The sequence below is a fragment of the Silurus meridionalis genome, chromosome 15, assembly GCF_014805685.1.
Source record: "Silurus meridionalis isolate SWU-2019-XX chromosome 15, ASM1480568v1, whole genome shotgun sequence".
Classification (NCBI taxonomy): Eukaryota; Metazoa; Chordata; class Actinopteri; order Siluriformes; family Siluridae; genus Silurus; species Silurus meridionalis.
This window is the reverse complement of record NC_060898.1, coordinates 8,558,070-8,570,480: the sequence shown is the minus strand read 5'-3', so window position 1 is coordinate 8,570,480 and position 12,411 is coordinate 8,558,070. Positions and strand designations below refer to the sequence as shown.

Below are 12,411 nucleotides of genomic sequence, written 5' to 3'. Positions count from 1 at the left end.
TTGACGTTTCAGCTTGTGTGTCTTGTTCAGTGGTGGTCGACTTTCTGCCTTTCTTACCTTGGCCATGTCTCTGAGTATTGCACACCTTGTGCTTTTGGGCACCCAGTGATGTTGCAGCTCTGAAATATGGCCAAACTGGTGGCAAGTGGCATCTTGGCAGCTGCACGCTTGACTTTTCTCAGTTCACGGGCAGTTATTTTGCGCCTTGGTTTTTCCACACGCTTCTTGCGACCCTGTCGACTATTTTGAATGAAACGCTTGATTGTTCGATGATCACGCTCAGAAGCTTGGCTATTTTAAGACTGCTGCATCCTCTGCAATATATCTCACTATTTTTGACTTTTCTGAGCCTGTCAAGTCCTTCTTTTGACCCATTTTGCCAAAGGAAAGGAAGTTGCCTAATAATTATGCACACCTGATATAGGGTGTTGATGTCATTAGACCACACCCTTCTCATTACAGAGATGCACATCACCTAATATGCTTAATTGGTAGTAGGCTTTCCAGCCTATACAGCTTGGAGTAAGACAACATGCATAACGAGGATGATGTGGTCAAAATACTCATTTGCCTAATAATTCTGCACTCCCTGTATGTCGCTTACCTGCAATGTCATGGCCTGTGTCTTGGAAACCTTGGGCTTTCATGTAGATGTTACATTGACAGGTACCACCTACCTAAGCAATGCTGCAGATCAAATACATACATACTACAAACACATATTAAGCAACTCAATCCAATCAAACACCTGTGATGTGCTGAACAAGTCGGATCCATGGACTAACCCTAGGGTCTGCTGCTAATGTCTTCAGTGGTCTTGTGATGTCATTATTTAATGAGCTTTAACTGCCCTGCCATCACAAGGGGACCAACACAATATTAGGCATGTGTTTTTAATATTATAGTTGATGTGTGTTTCTAGGCATTATACATTTACCAGTCGTATTTAAGCAGTATGTTTTACAGTGCTGTTCAATCTAATTAGACAGCACTGATGTTAATAATTATCTAATGTTAATTATCTAATGTAACACTATGCATTTTTTTTCGGCTAATCCCATTAGGGGTGGCCACAGCGGACCATCCGAATATTTGATTTGGCACATGTTTTACGCTGGATGCCCTTCCTAACGCAACCCTCCCCATTTATCCGGTTTGGGACCGGCACTAGGGCTTGTGCAACCCTAATGGCTGGGGTTGGTTCCCTGACCGGGGATCAAACCCGGGCCGCAGCGGTGAGGGCGCCCATCCTAACCACTAGACCACCAGGGATCTAATGTAACACTAATGTTAATAATTATCTGTCACATTAATTTTTATTTTTATTTTTTTTATTGGCAAATATTTAGTAACCTTGTCACAAAAGTGTAGAGATGGAGTAGTTATTAGTATTTTATACCTTTACATATTTGCATACAGCTCTTTAAGAAAAAAAATTAATGTTCTAGCCTTTAAAGGATTTAGACACAAATAATTCTTCTTTGATATAAAAAGTTGGAGAATATTTTGCTAACTCTAGCACTTGTATAGTGCTAACATTTTGTCTTATGTCTCTTCTGCATTAGTGCCCATTTGCCCAACCACATCACATGACTTGGTCATACTGTTTCACCAATTAATAACACTATTAAGTTATTCTGTCTCTTTGTCAATCATTTGTCTTGTCTTAACTTTTAGATGTCTGCCTTGTGCAAAGTTCATAATAATTTTTGTTTTAGTCACCTTTTTTTGGGGGTTCTTGTTTTATTTGATAATAAATAGCTTGCATTTACATCCGCCTCCATCTCCAATCTCTGACAATAGACAGAAGTGTACATTTTCAAATGTTCACTTAAAAACAATGAAAATCATTTCTTGTATGCCATTCAAGAAAATAACATTACATAATAGACCACATTTAAAAAAAAAAATAAATAAATAAATAAATACAGCTGTGAAATAGAAGCAACTGCCAAAGTGTGCAGAAGACCCATGGCAAGACCCAACTAGCAGTGTTTCTTAAAATACTGCACCACAGTAAACCTGAGTTTTACTGACCCACTTTTAAAGGCAAAGGCTGTTCACCAAATACAGATATACTATTTGTAGCCCATTTTTGAATACTTAGACATTTTTTACATTTTTGTTTATTTATTTTAAAATTTTTCCCCCTCACATTCACCAAAGACGTTTGCACGATACTGTAATATAAGGTAAACACAGCCAATGTTGGAATACCTAACCCAAATGTAAAATAAAGAAGACTCATTGAGGGTCTTTGAGACTTTTTGTGGACATCTAAACTACCCTATCTCACTGATTTTATAATCATCTAATTCTTTATCTGAAGGAGTAATGAGGAAAAATAGGAATTTGGGAAGTGGGTTTTATAATAACCCCTTACCCTCTGTAAGTCTGATAAATGAAAGCGATTTCCTGAGGCACACTTTTAAAGAGCTTTCACTAAAGCTTCTTTGCTGAAGGGTATGGCTCATGGCTAGTCCATTTAAACATACTTCCTGAAAGCATGGCACTCAATAGTATCTACTCTACAAAACAATTTGCCATATTCTGTTTCAGATTGCTGGTCAGTATGGTATAGTTTTCTTTCGCCCTGAAAGAGGAATTCCTTCCATATTTCTGTGTCCAGTCGCTTTTCATCAAGAATACTTGGTGTCCGAGATCTTTTTCCATAGCAGCGTTTTGAGGTTGTTTAACACAAGTGAGTGATGCACCTCCATTTGTGAGGCCAGGCCACTCAGTGTCATGCAGGTGCGAAGTTGCTTGTCCAAGTCATCCATCAAGTCAGGAGGTGCCCCAAAAAAAAGGAAATCCCTCAGAAGGGCACACACTTTGGCCAAATTTGGTCGCACCACCTCTATGTTGCACTGCTTGGCCAGGCGGTCACAAGTGGCCGTGCAGTCACTCCCAAATGTGCAGTCAGTGTTGACTTGGCAATGTCGTCCTTTCAGGAATGCCCGTACAGTTGCTTCAGGTACCACAGTTCCCAAGTCAGACATCTTGCAATCATAATTAGTGCTGTATCCCACTCGCTGAGGAGTAGCATCACACATGTAGAAAGTGCCATATGCACCATGGAAAAGTTCTTCGACCATCTCTAGCAGACCAATTGCGACATGGGCACGGCGTGGCCAGGCTGGAGCCATCCAGTGATTAAGGGAGTTACTTAGAGCTTTAGGCACCAGAGGGTGGAGCCAGGATGGCATGTTTACACTGAGGAGGGTACTGTGGGCTACATGCTCTGTGGTGTAAAGTTGGCCACAGAACCCCAATAGACGGGGTGCATGCTCTTTGTCCTGTAGCACCAGGGTCAAGACAAACTCATTAATGCGCAACAGAGCCCACACTGACTTCGCTTCAGCTAGAGACACTTTACCATCAGCATTGACATCGGCCAGTGAGACAATGCGCAAGACAAGTGAGCCAAGAGACAGCTGTTCACCCAGACTGTTCTGCAGAGGGGACAGAAAGATGATAAAAGTCACATTTCTACTTAATTTACTGTATATGCACTATTTTTTCAATTGAACTCTGACTAGGTCCTTAAGCCCATCAGGGGTCCAACATGTATTGCATGCATTGTAAAAATGTATAGCATTTTTTATTAAAAGTTCCAACTGACTTTTAACTTTATGTATTTACATTTTCAATATGTTTTAACCGAGAACCAGTAAAAAAACAGTCATGTAAAAATACGTACACCCTTTATGAATTCTTTAATTTTATATATCAGGACATAATAAAAATCATATCAATTAATCAATCCTAACCCTGATCTGTAGCATGTCTTAAAAGTAGAACCTTAGATAAACATCTCATGATATAAAAAATTCCTACAAAAATAAATCTAAAATCACCTTTACTGCTTCAAGAAGCAAATGCTAATGCTAATTCAAAGGCCTTGATTAATTGACCATCAGCAAGTGTTACTACCTCTATAATAAAAAACTGGAGCATTCAGTGGTGTGTTCACATAACGGCAAGGAACAAAGACATCAACAATGACCTTAAAGAAGCAACTGTTGATGTCATCAATCTGGGAAGGGTTATAAGGCCATTTTCAAACAGTTAAAAGTCCATCCTTCAACACTGAGAAACATTATTCACAAGTGGAAAACATTCAAAGCCAGGAGTGGACATCCCAAGAATATCAGCACCTCAAGCATGGTGGTGGAAGGGTGATGATTTCTGCTTATTTTACAGTGACAAGATCTGGGCAACTTGCAGTCGTTAATCTGATCATCAACTCCTTTGTCTACCAAAGTATTATAGAGTCAAATATGAGGCAATTGTGCAACAGCTACAGCTTAGCTGAATTGGGTCACGCAACAAGACAATGAACATAAGCAGATCAGCAAATCTACAACAGCATAGCTGTTCTGATTTAAGGTGTTGCAATAGCCCACTCAAAGTCCAGACCTCAATCGGACTGAACTGTTGTGGCAGGAGATTTGTGAATAAAAAATACCCGCACACTTCAATGCACTTAGGCGACTTTGTAAAACGATTAAAAGTTATTGCTGCTAAATTTGCTTCTACAAGCTACTGAATTATAAGGTTTACTTACTTTCAAACATAGTTTCTAGATTTTGGCTTGATTTTTGTGAAAATAAATAATGACATGGTGTAATATCATGTGTTGTATGAGGTTGTACCGTATTTTCCGGACTATAAGCTGCTACTTTTTTCCTACGTTTTGAACCCCGCGGCTTCAACAACGAAGCGGCTAATTTATGGATTTTTCCTGGGTTTTTCCCAGTTTCACAACCTTAAAGCCAAAAAACTGAGCACCAAAACATTAGACCAAAGAAATTTCCGAACGGAAACAAACAAAAAAAAACAAAAAAAAAAAACCACACTTCACCTGCGTTCTGAGCTGCACGGCATCGGGAGAAAAACTTTAAACACACGACGATGCCAAATGATAAACTCTCAAGAGGATCTCGCGGGCCAAATATAATTACATTGCAACCATTTTGGTAGCCAAACCAAAAAATACAAAATCAGTGAACAGAAATACCTTGAGAAAAGAGTGCAACATTTCTCGGAACTCATCCATGGATGTGCCACGAGTGGGTTTATCATACAGACTAGCATCCCGCTGAGCATCATGTAATCCACACTTAACTACCACAGCTTTCTCCTTCCACACAGCACTGTATACCTGAAATACACACATTATAGGATTACTATCTGTGTAAGGGTTGAAATTTATTAATGCCATTTATTAATGATATAACATTAACTAGCAGGAAACTTTTTGGCTCTGTTAAAAAGCATAAATAAATAAATGCTGAGGTTGAAGGGCATATGTGAGTATGCATAATATGTGAATTATTTGCATTGGGTCGTTGGTTGTTTGTCCAATCAGCCAAACAGTTTTGCTCTATGCAGGTTCAACCCAACAATTTTTAAACAAAGCTATTATCAGGATATATTTCTGTTAGACTAGTTGTGAGCGCTTGACTTGTTCTATTACAATTACTGCAGGTAACAGAAAGGTAACAAAGGTTATAACTGGTATATATGTCACCTTAAACTCATTATTAAAATCAAAAATGCTTTTTTAGATGTCTTTCACATCATTGATTCAATGTTTCTTGGACTACCCAAAGTAATACTTTGATTCACTTTTTAAGTAACTGCTATCAGTTGACTTAAACAGAAAAAGTGTCTCAAAGTAATGAAGCAGTCTAGTTTAGTCCTGAGAGACTTTCATACACGATGTGTTTTAATGAATAGTAATATATATGTATGTAGTACACTATAATATTGAAGTAAAAAAAGTGTTCAATAGGTGGTGATAAATTGTGTTACCACTGAAATGGCATGGGTTGTGAATGTGTTCACCTGATGCGTTGGCGATGTGGAGAGGCAGTGCTGTAGAGTGAGAGTTTTCTCCTCACATAAAGATTTACACACTGAGCCAGAGATAATCCCCTTGTGGTAGTGCTCGCACTGACACATAATCAAACACAAGACATCACATTTTAAGGTAAGCTTGTATCTATAAACACACAATACACATACAATATACTATTTAAGTTCCTACAACTGCAAGTCCACTGTGAATAATAATTTTACTTGGCCTGATTATAAGTGCGTGATGGGTAAAATAAGCAGAGCGTTAATGTATGCTTTAGATTTGACGTTATAAAAATGACAAGAATAGAAACTTAGTAATAGCATTGTGTTTATGGAATCCATTTAGTCTCAGCAACATATAACAAAAACAAAATTGGTCCATTAGAATTCTACATTTAATATGGCTAATTAATTAAAAGGGACATGTCTGAAGCACAGGGCTTTTTTCTATTCACCTGAGAACTAGTCGTAAGTATATGTAAGTAGTCCTGCATTCTCCATTACTGAACTTCCCAATAACTATGGTTTCTTTCACTGCATCCACATATGTCTGAATGTGTGTCAGATAGCCTTTTCCTGGGCATGTTTTGAACAGGACAATACTATACATTGTATTATTACTTCTTCTTCTTCTTCTTCTTCTTCTTCTTCTTTCGGCTGCTCCCATTAGGGGTCGCCACAGCAGATCATCCGTCACCATACCCCCTGTCCTCTACATCTGGCTCTTTCAACCCAACTACCTGCATATGTACATTGTATTATTACGCCCCTAGAAATACATTTAAATGGACATTAACTGCATTTAGCAGACGCCCTTAAATGCCGCAAATGTTAATGTAAATGTATTTCTAGGGTCGCAATAATACAATGTACATATGCAGGTAGTTGGGTTGAAAGAGGCAGATGTAATAAATTAAATATGATATAATGCACTTGCGAGGCATTCCATGTTACAAATCTGGAACAAAATAATTTTTGGGGGGAATTTACAGTACAGCATTAGAGGTAAGCAATTAAAGAGCTATTTAGATTTGCATTGCAATAAACTACTAATGGCTGCCACCTGATTGTACTGTACTTAAGGTTGGAATAAAGCCAGCCTATAATTGCCATTCACATTCCTTAATTACACCCCGACATAAAGTAAAGCAATGACAAGAAGGCAAGTGCAAGGAGGTCCAGGAGTGAATATGATGATGAAGGTGGGTCATCTGATTTGTTCTGTTCTGACGATACATTTGCAAAGGAAGGCTCTAACATATGGAAGTGGTTCGTACATGCTCCGAATGCAAAATATATGACATTTCATCAGTACTAGAGTGCATATTACCAAAATGAAAGATACTAGCCCAACTGCAATCTTTTACATGCAGTGTGATACATCTCATAGCTGGCAAATAACTTTTTTTCAAGGTGTAACTACTATGTTCCACACCAGAAACCTTTTAGGAGACAATCAAGACTATGGCTACATGTTCTATTTACATGAAGTGATATACTGTTCTGTTTCCTGTAGCATGTTTAATCCATTTTATCAGCTAACAGGCCATTTTTTATTAGAGAACATCCATAAGATTTTATACCATCTTATCTCCCATTAGTCACAAAACATGAGTCTGGTCAGCGCATTGAAACTTTCTGTAGATGTAGCTAAAGTTAAATGTATACTTAATTTTGATTTCATAAGGCTAATGTGATTTTGGTTTAAACAGTATGCATTATTTAGGATAATGTTCTTTGGAAAAAATTCTGTATCATTTGGTGAAGTTGAAGTGCATTTTGAGACCCAAAGGCATGACATATCCTCTTTTTTTAATAATGAGAGCTTCTCAATGCCGCAATCTTGCTTTGAATCTGTTGAGTGATTGAAGTCGAAATCAGATAGTCGTTAATCTTTTGTTTTAGAGATTATTCTTCTGTATTCAGTCTGTTTTCTAGCCTGTATAGTGTTTAATTAATTAGTATCAGATTATCAGGCATTTGCATTTAGTGACAAACAATTTGGCTTAAAAGCTTAATGCACGCATATGTACACTCATATAGAGTTTAATTCTGTTCTTCTGTTTGCACTAATTACAACTGGAATAAATTATTATAAAAAGCTTTTTACGGTTTTTTCAATAAACTAGAGGTTTGCATTGACTATGTGTCAGCAAACATTAATACAGTAATTTACTGTGAGCATGGGAGATGGAAGATGTGTATTCTGGGTGCTGGTGTTGTAGCTTACAATGAGCATTGTGCAGACATGACCCCGGCACAGCTCCGAGTAGGAGGAGTACTGTATGTAGACGACCCAGCTGGTTACCAGAACACCCAACCATGCCACCAACAGGTACTTCACCTTCACTGCAGGCAAACGGGACTGAGCACAAATAGAAAGGAAGCAACACAGGAAAACCGATTTAGAATTTCAAGTAACAGTAAAAGACAACAAAAACTTCAAGACACACACTTAAACCCCTGCTGATGCACACGAAGTGAACTAATCATAACAATATTTAACAAACATGCTAAATAATTTTTTTGGGCATATAATAAATACAAACTGAATTTATGCATAAACGAGAAACACGTCTTCACAAGCGTTAACATTTTTTGACTTTTGAATGTTTGGTGATATTATATCCTATATGAATAATATATTTTGTTGTTAGACTAGATGAGAAACTTGACTGTATAAAAATGCTTGGAGTGGGCAGAGCAGTTTGTGCATTAGGAAGGCATCCCTATTAGCTCATACAACGAGCCTCCTAAGGTCATAGGATGCCCGTGTTATGTAATCGAAGAAGAAGAAGAAGAAGAAGAAGAAGAAAAGAAGAGATCTTTGTTCTTAAATGCTAGGCTCTGGCATTTAAATAATATGTTCAGTAGTGTAGGCATGTATTTAAAATAGTCCCAGCTAATCTGAGCCAGACAATTTGAGCACCCAGAGCATTACCAGTGAGTGTGGGCATTTCAATTTAGTGCATTTAATGTCATTTCAGCAACGATTTTAGTATGTCTTCTCAAGGGACCATACTATAGAAATTAAACTACTTAGATATATTTTAGAGTAGTCAATATGCAGCTTGTATAGCAGTACAGATTTACTGTCCTCTAAAAATAACATCATACAGCCATTAATTTTAAAATATGCTTGACAGGACCATCTTGTATTAAAGCAGTTAGAATTTGGTGCTTTGAGTACAATTCTCTCATACTGACCACTGGATTTTCAACATGGCACCTCATGGCAAAGAACTCTCTGAGGATTTGAGTATTAGAATTGTTGCTCTCCACAAAGACGGCCGAGGCGATAAAAAGATTGGTAACACCCTGAAAATGAGTTACAGTACAGTGGTCATGGTCATACAGGGGTTTTCCAAGACGAGTTTCACTAGGAAAAGGCCTGGCAAGGGTCAATCAGAGAAGTTGAGCTGCTAAACAGACGCATGAGTGCTGCAGCATTACTTTAGAGGTTGCAAAAGCAGAAGGTCCACTTGTCAGTGCTCAGACCATATGCCGCACACTGCAACAAGTTGGCAGGCATGGCTCTCAAAAGGAAGTTTATTCCTCACAAGAAAGCCCGCAAACTGTTTTCTGAATACAATCTGTCCAAGAACACGAATAACTGGAACTATGTCCTGTGGTCGATGAGACTAAAATAAACTTGTTTGGCTCAGATGGAGTCCAGCACGTGTGGCGACGCCCTGGTGAAAAACACCAAGAAAAATGTGTCTTGCCTACAGTTAAGTATGGTGGTGGTAGCATCATGGTTTGGGGCTGCATGAGTGAAGCTGGTTCTGGGGGATTCCAACATTTACTGTGATATTCTGAAGCAGAACATGATGCCCTTCCTTCAGAAACTTGGACAAACTGCAGTTTCTCAACATAATAATGACCCCAAACACACCACCAAGGTGACAACTTCCTTGCTAAGGAAGCTGTAGGTGAAGGTGATGGAGTGGCCAAGAGTGTCTCCAGACCTGAACCCCATTGAGCACCTGTAGGGGATCTTCAAGCGGAAGGTGGAGAAGTGCCATGTCTCTTAATGTATAGCAGCTCTGTGATGTCATTATAGAGGAGTGAAAGAGGATCCCAACAACAACCTGTGCAGCTCTGGTGAATTTCATGCTCAGAAGAATTAAGGCAGTGCTGGATAACAATGGTGCTTACACAAAATATTTACACCTTGGACACAGTTTTGACAAGTTCACTTATGGTGTATTTACTTTCGTTGCCAGTTATTTTGAAACTAATTACTGTATGTTGAGTTATTTTCAAAGGACAGTTAGTGAGTTAGAGTTAGTGCTGTGTCATTGTGGCTATTCACTCCGTACCAGAAATATGCATAAAAACACTAAAGAATCCATAGCGCTAGCGTTAGCCACTAACCAGGAAATGGCTATCACTAGCGATATGAATTTTTATGTCCAGCTTCAAGAATTTCTATTGAAAGGAGAAAATCCTCACACACACACACACACACACACACACACACACACACACACACACACACACACACACATATACATACACAGGGGTCGAACAAATGTAAACTATTAAATGTTTCTATTTATTTAATTGTATTAAATTGATTTAATTGATTGATTGACTTAATTTATTCAATATAATAAAAAGTATATTGCATTAATATGATTTATTCTATGTTGTTCTTATTAAATATTCAAAAATATTATTTAATATATTATGTAAACAAGCAGGTATTTTATTTAAATTGCAAAGAAAAAAATGTAACCTGCTCAAATGTCTATAAACACAAATATTAATAATAATAAACTTTTGTGATTTTTTTGTGTCCATGTTGGAAATTTCCACATGTTCTATATGGTAATATATTTGTTTACTTTTAGACTTTTCTGATTCATTGGTTTCCATTCATTTCTATGTTTATTTAAATGAAACTAGATTGTTACCTTTAAGTCCATCCCCTCCTTAACCCAACATCCGTTATTTGGGTCATTCATGCATAGTTAATTAGAGTAATTAAGGAAGTTAAAAAGGAAGTAACTGTTAACTAAATAGTGTGATAGCTCATACAGTGATGTATGATATGATATTGATCATGGCAATGATAATGTAAGGATTGAATTACAGAGCCTATAATATATTATAAACAGTAGCTCAGCAGGCACTGTTAATAATAAAAACAACAACATACTACCCATCATTATTAACATTGTAATGATGATGATTGCTGGGGTAGTAGTACAGTATTATGTTGGTTATGTTGTTAATGCTGCGTATGTATACATTTAGGTTTAAACTTCTTTGGGAAATAATGAAATTATTTTTAATGAATGATCTCATTAAAATGTCCGGTTGAAGCGGAACTAAATTCACCGTGCCCACATCAGGTCATAGGGGGTAAAGCCAGTGGATGGGAACAGCAGCCTACCTGCAGGCCCTTGGAAAGCGGGCACAACAGCACGAGATGCACGAGCCTCCGCAAAGCGCGTGGCATCTTCGCAACAGTCTCCGCGCGCGGCTCACGTCCTCTCACCGCCATACGCAGCACTGAGATTCGACATGGCGTGCACCCCCCGCCTGCAAAATTACTGCAGCCAAAAACCGGATTAGGAGAAAGGGGATCTCGAAAACGAGGTGCAACGAGCGTTTAAATCGTGCGTCTTACATTCGCGAGCTTCGTTTACGAATAAAACAATGGCGTTTGTGATATGTTATACAGGTCTCCGTTATTGTGCCGCATCCCGCCGCATCGCTGCAGAGCGCGAACTTCTCCTGAACCTTCAGCGCGCCGAGCTTCTGGTTTTTATAGTCAGTTGCATTAGAAAAAGGAAATACGTGTGGCCCGGTTCTCCAAACGAATGGCCGAACGCCTTTTCTCTTTCTCCCTCGTTGTGATTCGACGGGGTTTTAAAGGGGTGGTTGAGATATGCAGAGAGGGGGTTAGACCGCCCAAAATCCCCTCTTAAAGGCATAGGTTTGCAAGATGCAGCTAGAATCTTACACTATGATCACACAGGCAACTCCAATCTGATTCTTTTTTTAAATGTCAAAATAGGGAGGAATTTGTGCCGTAACGCCTGAATTCGATTTCAAACAGGATTCAAATTATTTTTTTGTGTCTCAGTTTGGATTTATGTACACACTTTCCTTTTTTTAAAACCCTCAAAAGCATTAACATTGTTAAGTTAAGGGAATGAACTATTTATTTTATACAGTGTGAGTGGCAAAACAACAACAACAATAAAAAAAAAAAGATCAAATCAATAAATAACGGCAGTAAGTTTGCTTTAACATTTTTAATTGCATTTTTCATAAACTCAAATGTCGGTGTTTTGAATCTGTGCATTATTAATGTGTTTATTAGTGAGTCATTCAAAATGTGTGTTACTATAAAAATGTTTACTATCCTTAATTTATATAATTAAGGGATAAACTTTTAAGAGATAAGTTTGGAGAAGGGATAAACTTATAGGCACTAAAATTGGGACAATGTCCATTGTTAAAAGCTCTATACCAGGGGTCCCCAATGTGGTGCCCACATGAGTAGCCCGCGGGCCTACTTTGTCAAATCAT

At 38.1% G+C, this 12,411-nt stretch overlaps 1 protein-coding gene across 2 annotated transcripts; it reads right to left on the bottom strand.

Moving 5' to 3' along the window:
• Positions 1-1,723: 1,723 nt before the first annotated feature.
• Positions 1,724-11,748, bottom strand: dipk1b (divergent protein kinase domain 1B). 2 transcript variants are annotated; one of them, XM_046867109.1, is made up of 6 exons: positions 11,504-11,748; positions 11,267-11,426; positions 8,096-8,230; positions 5,851-5,958; positions 5,021-5,164; positions 1,724-3,452 (listed from the first exon to the last, which is right to left on the bottom strand). In XM_046867109.1, the coding sequence occupies exons 2-6, from the start codon at positions 11,375-11,377 to the stop codon at positions 2,640-2,642; spliced, it is 1,311 nt and encodes a 436-aa protein (XP_046723065.1). In that variant the 5' UTR covers positions 11,378-11,426; positions 11,504-11,748; the 3' UTR covers positions 1,724-2,639. The 2 variants fall into 2 exon arrangements, with proteins under 2 accessions (XP_046723065.1, XP_046723064.1); XM_046867108.1 differs by having other exon boundaries at positions 11,267-11,748.
• Between the last annotated feature and the right edge of the window lie 663 nt (positions 11,749-12,411).

What these genes read in the sequence shown, in the direction of transcription:
- dipk1b (XM_046867108.1), bottom strand. Translation starts at nt 11,377, where the DNA reads ATGGCGGTGAGAGGACGTGAGCCGCGCGCGGAGACTGTTGCGAAGATG. An exon ending in ATGTCTGCACAATGCTCATT is followed by an intron (nt 5,959 to 8,095) that starts GTAAGCTACAAC and finishes ATTATGTGTCAG; the next exon opens with TGCGAGCACTACCACAAGGG. An exon ending in CCACATCGCCAACGCATCAG is followed by an intron (nt 5,165 to 5,850) that starts GTGAACACATTC and finishes TGTGTATTTCAG; the next exon opens with GTATACAGTGCTGTGTGGAA.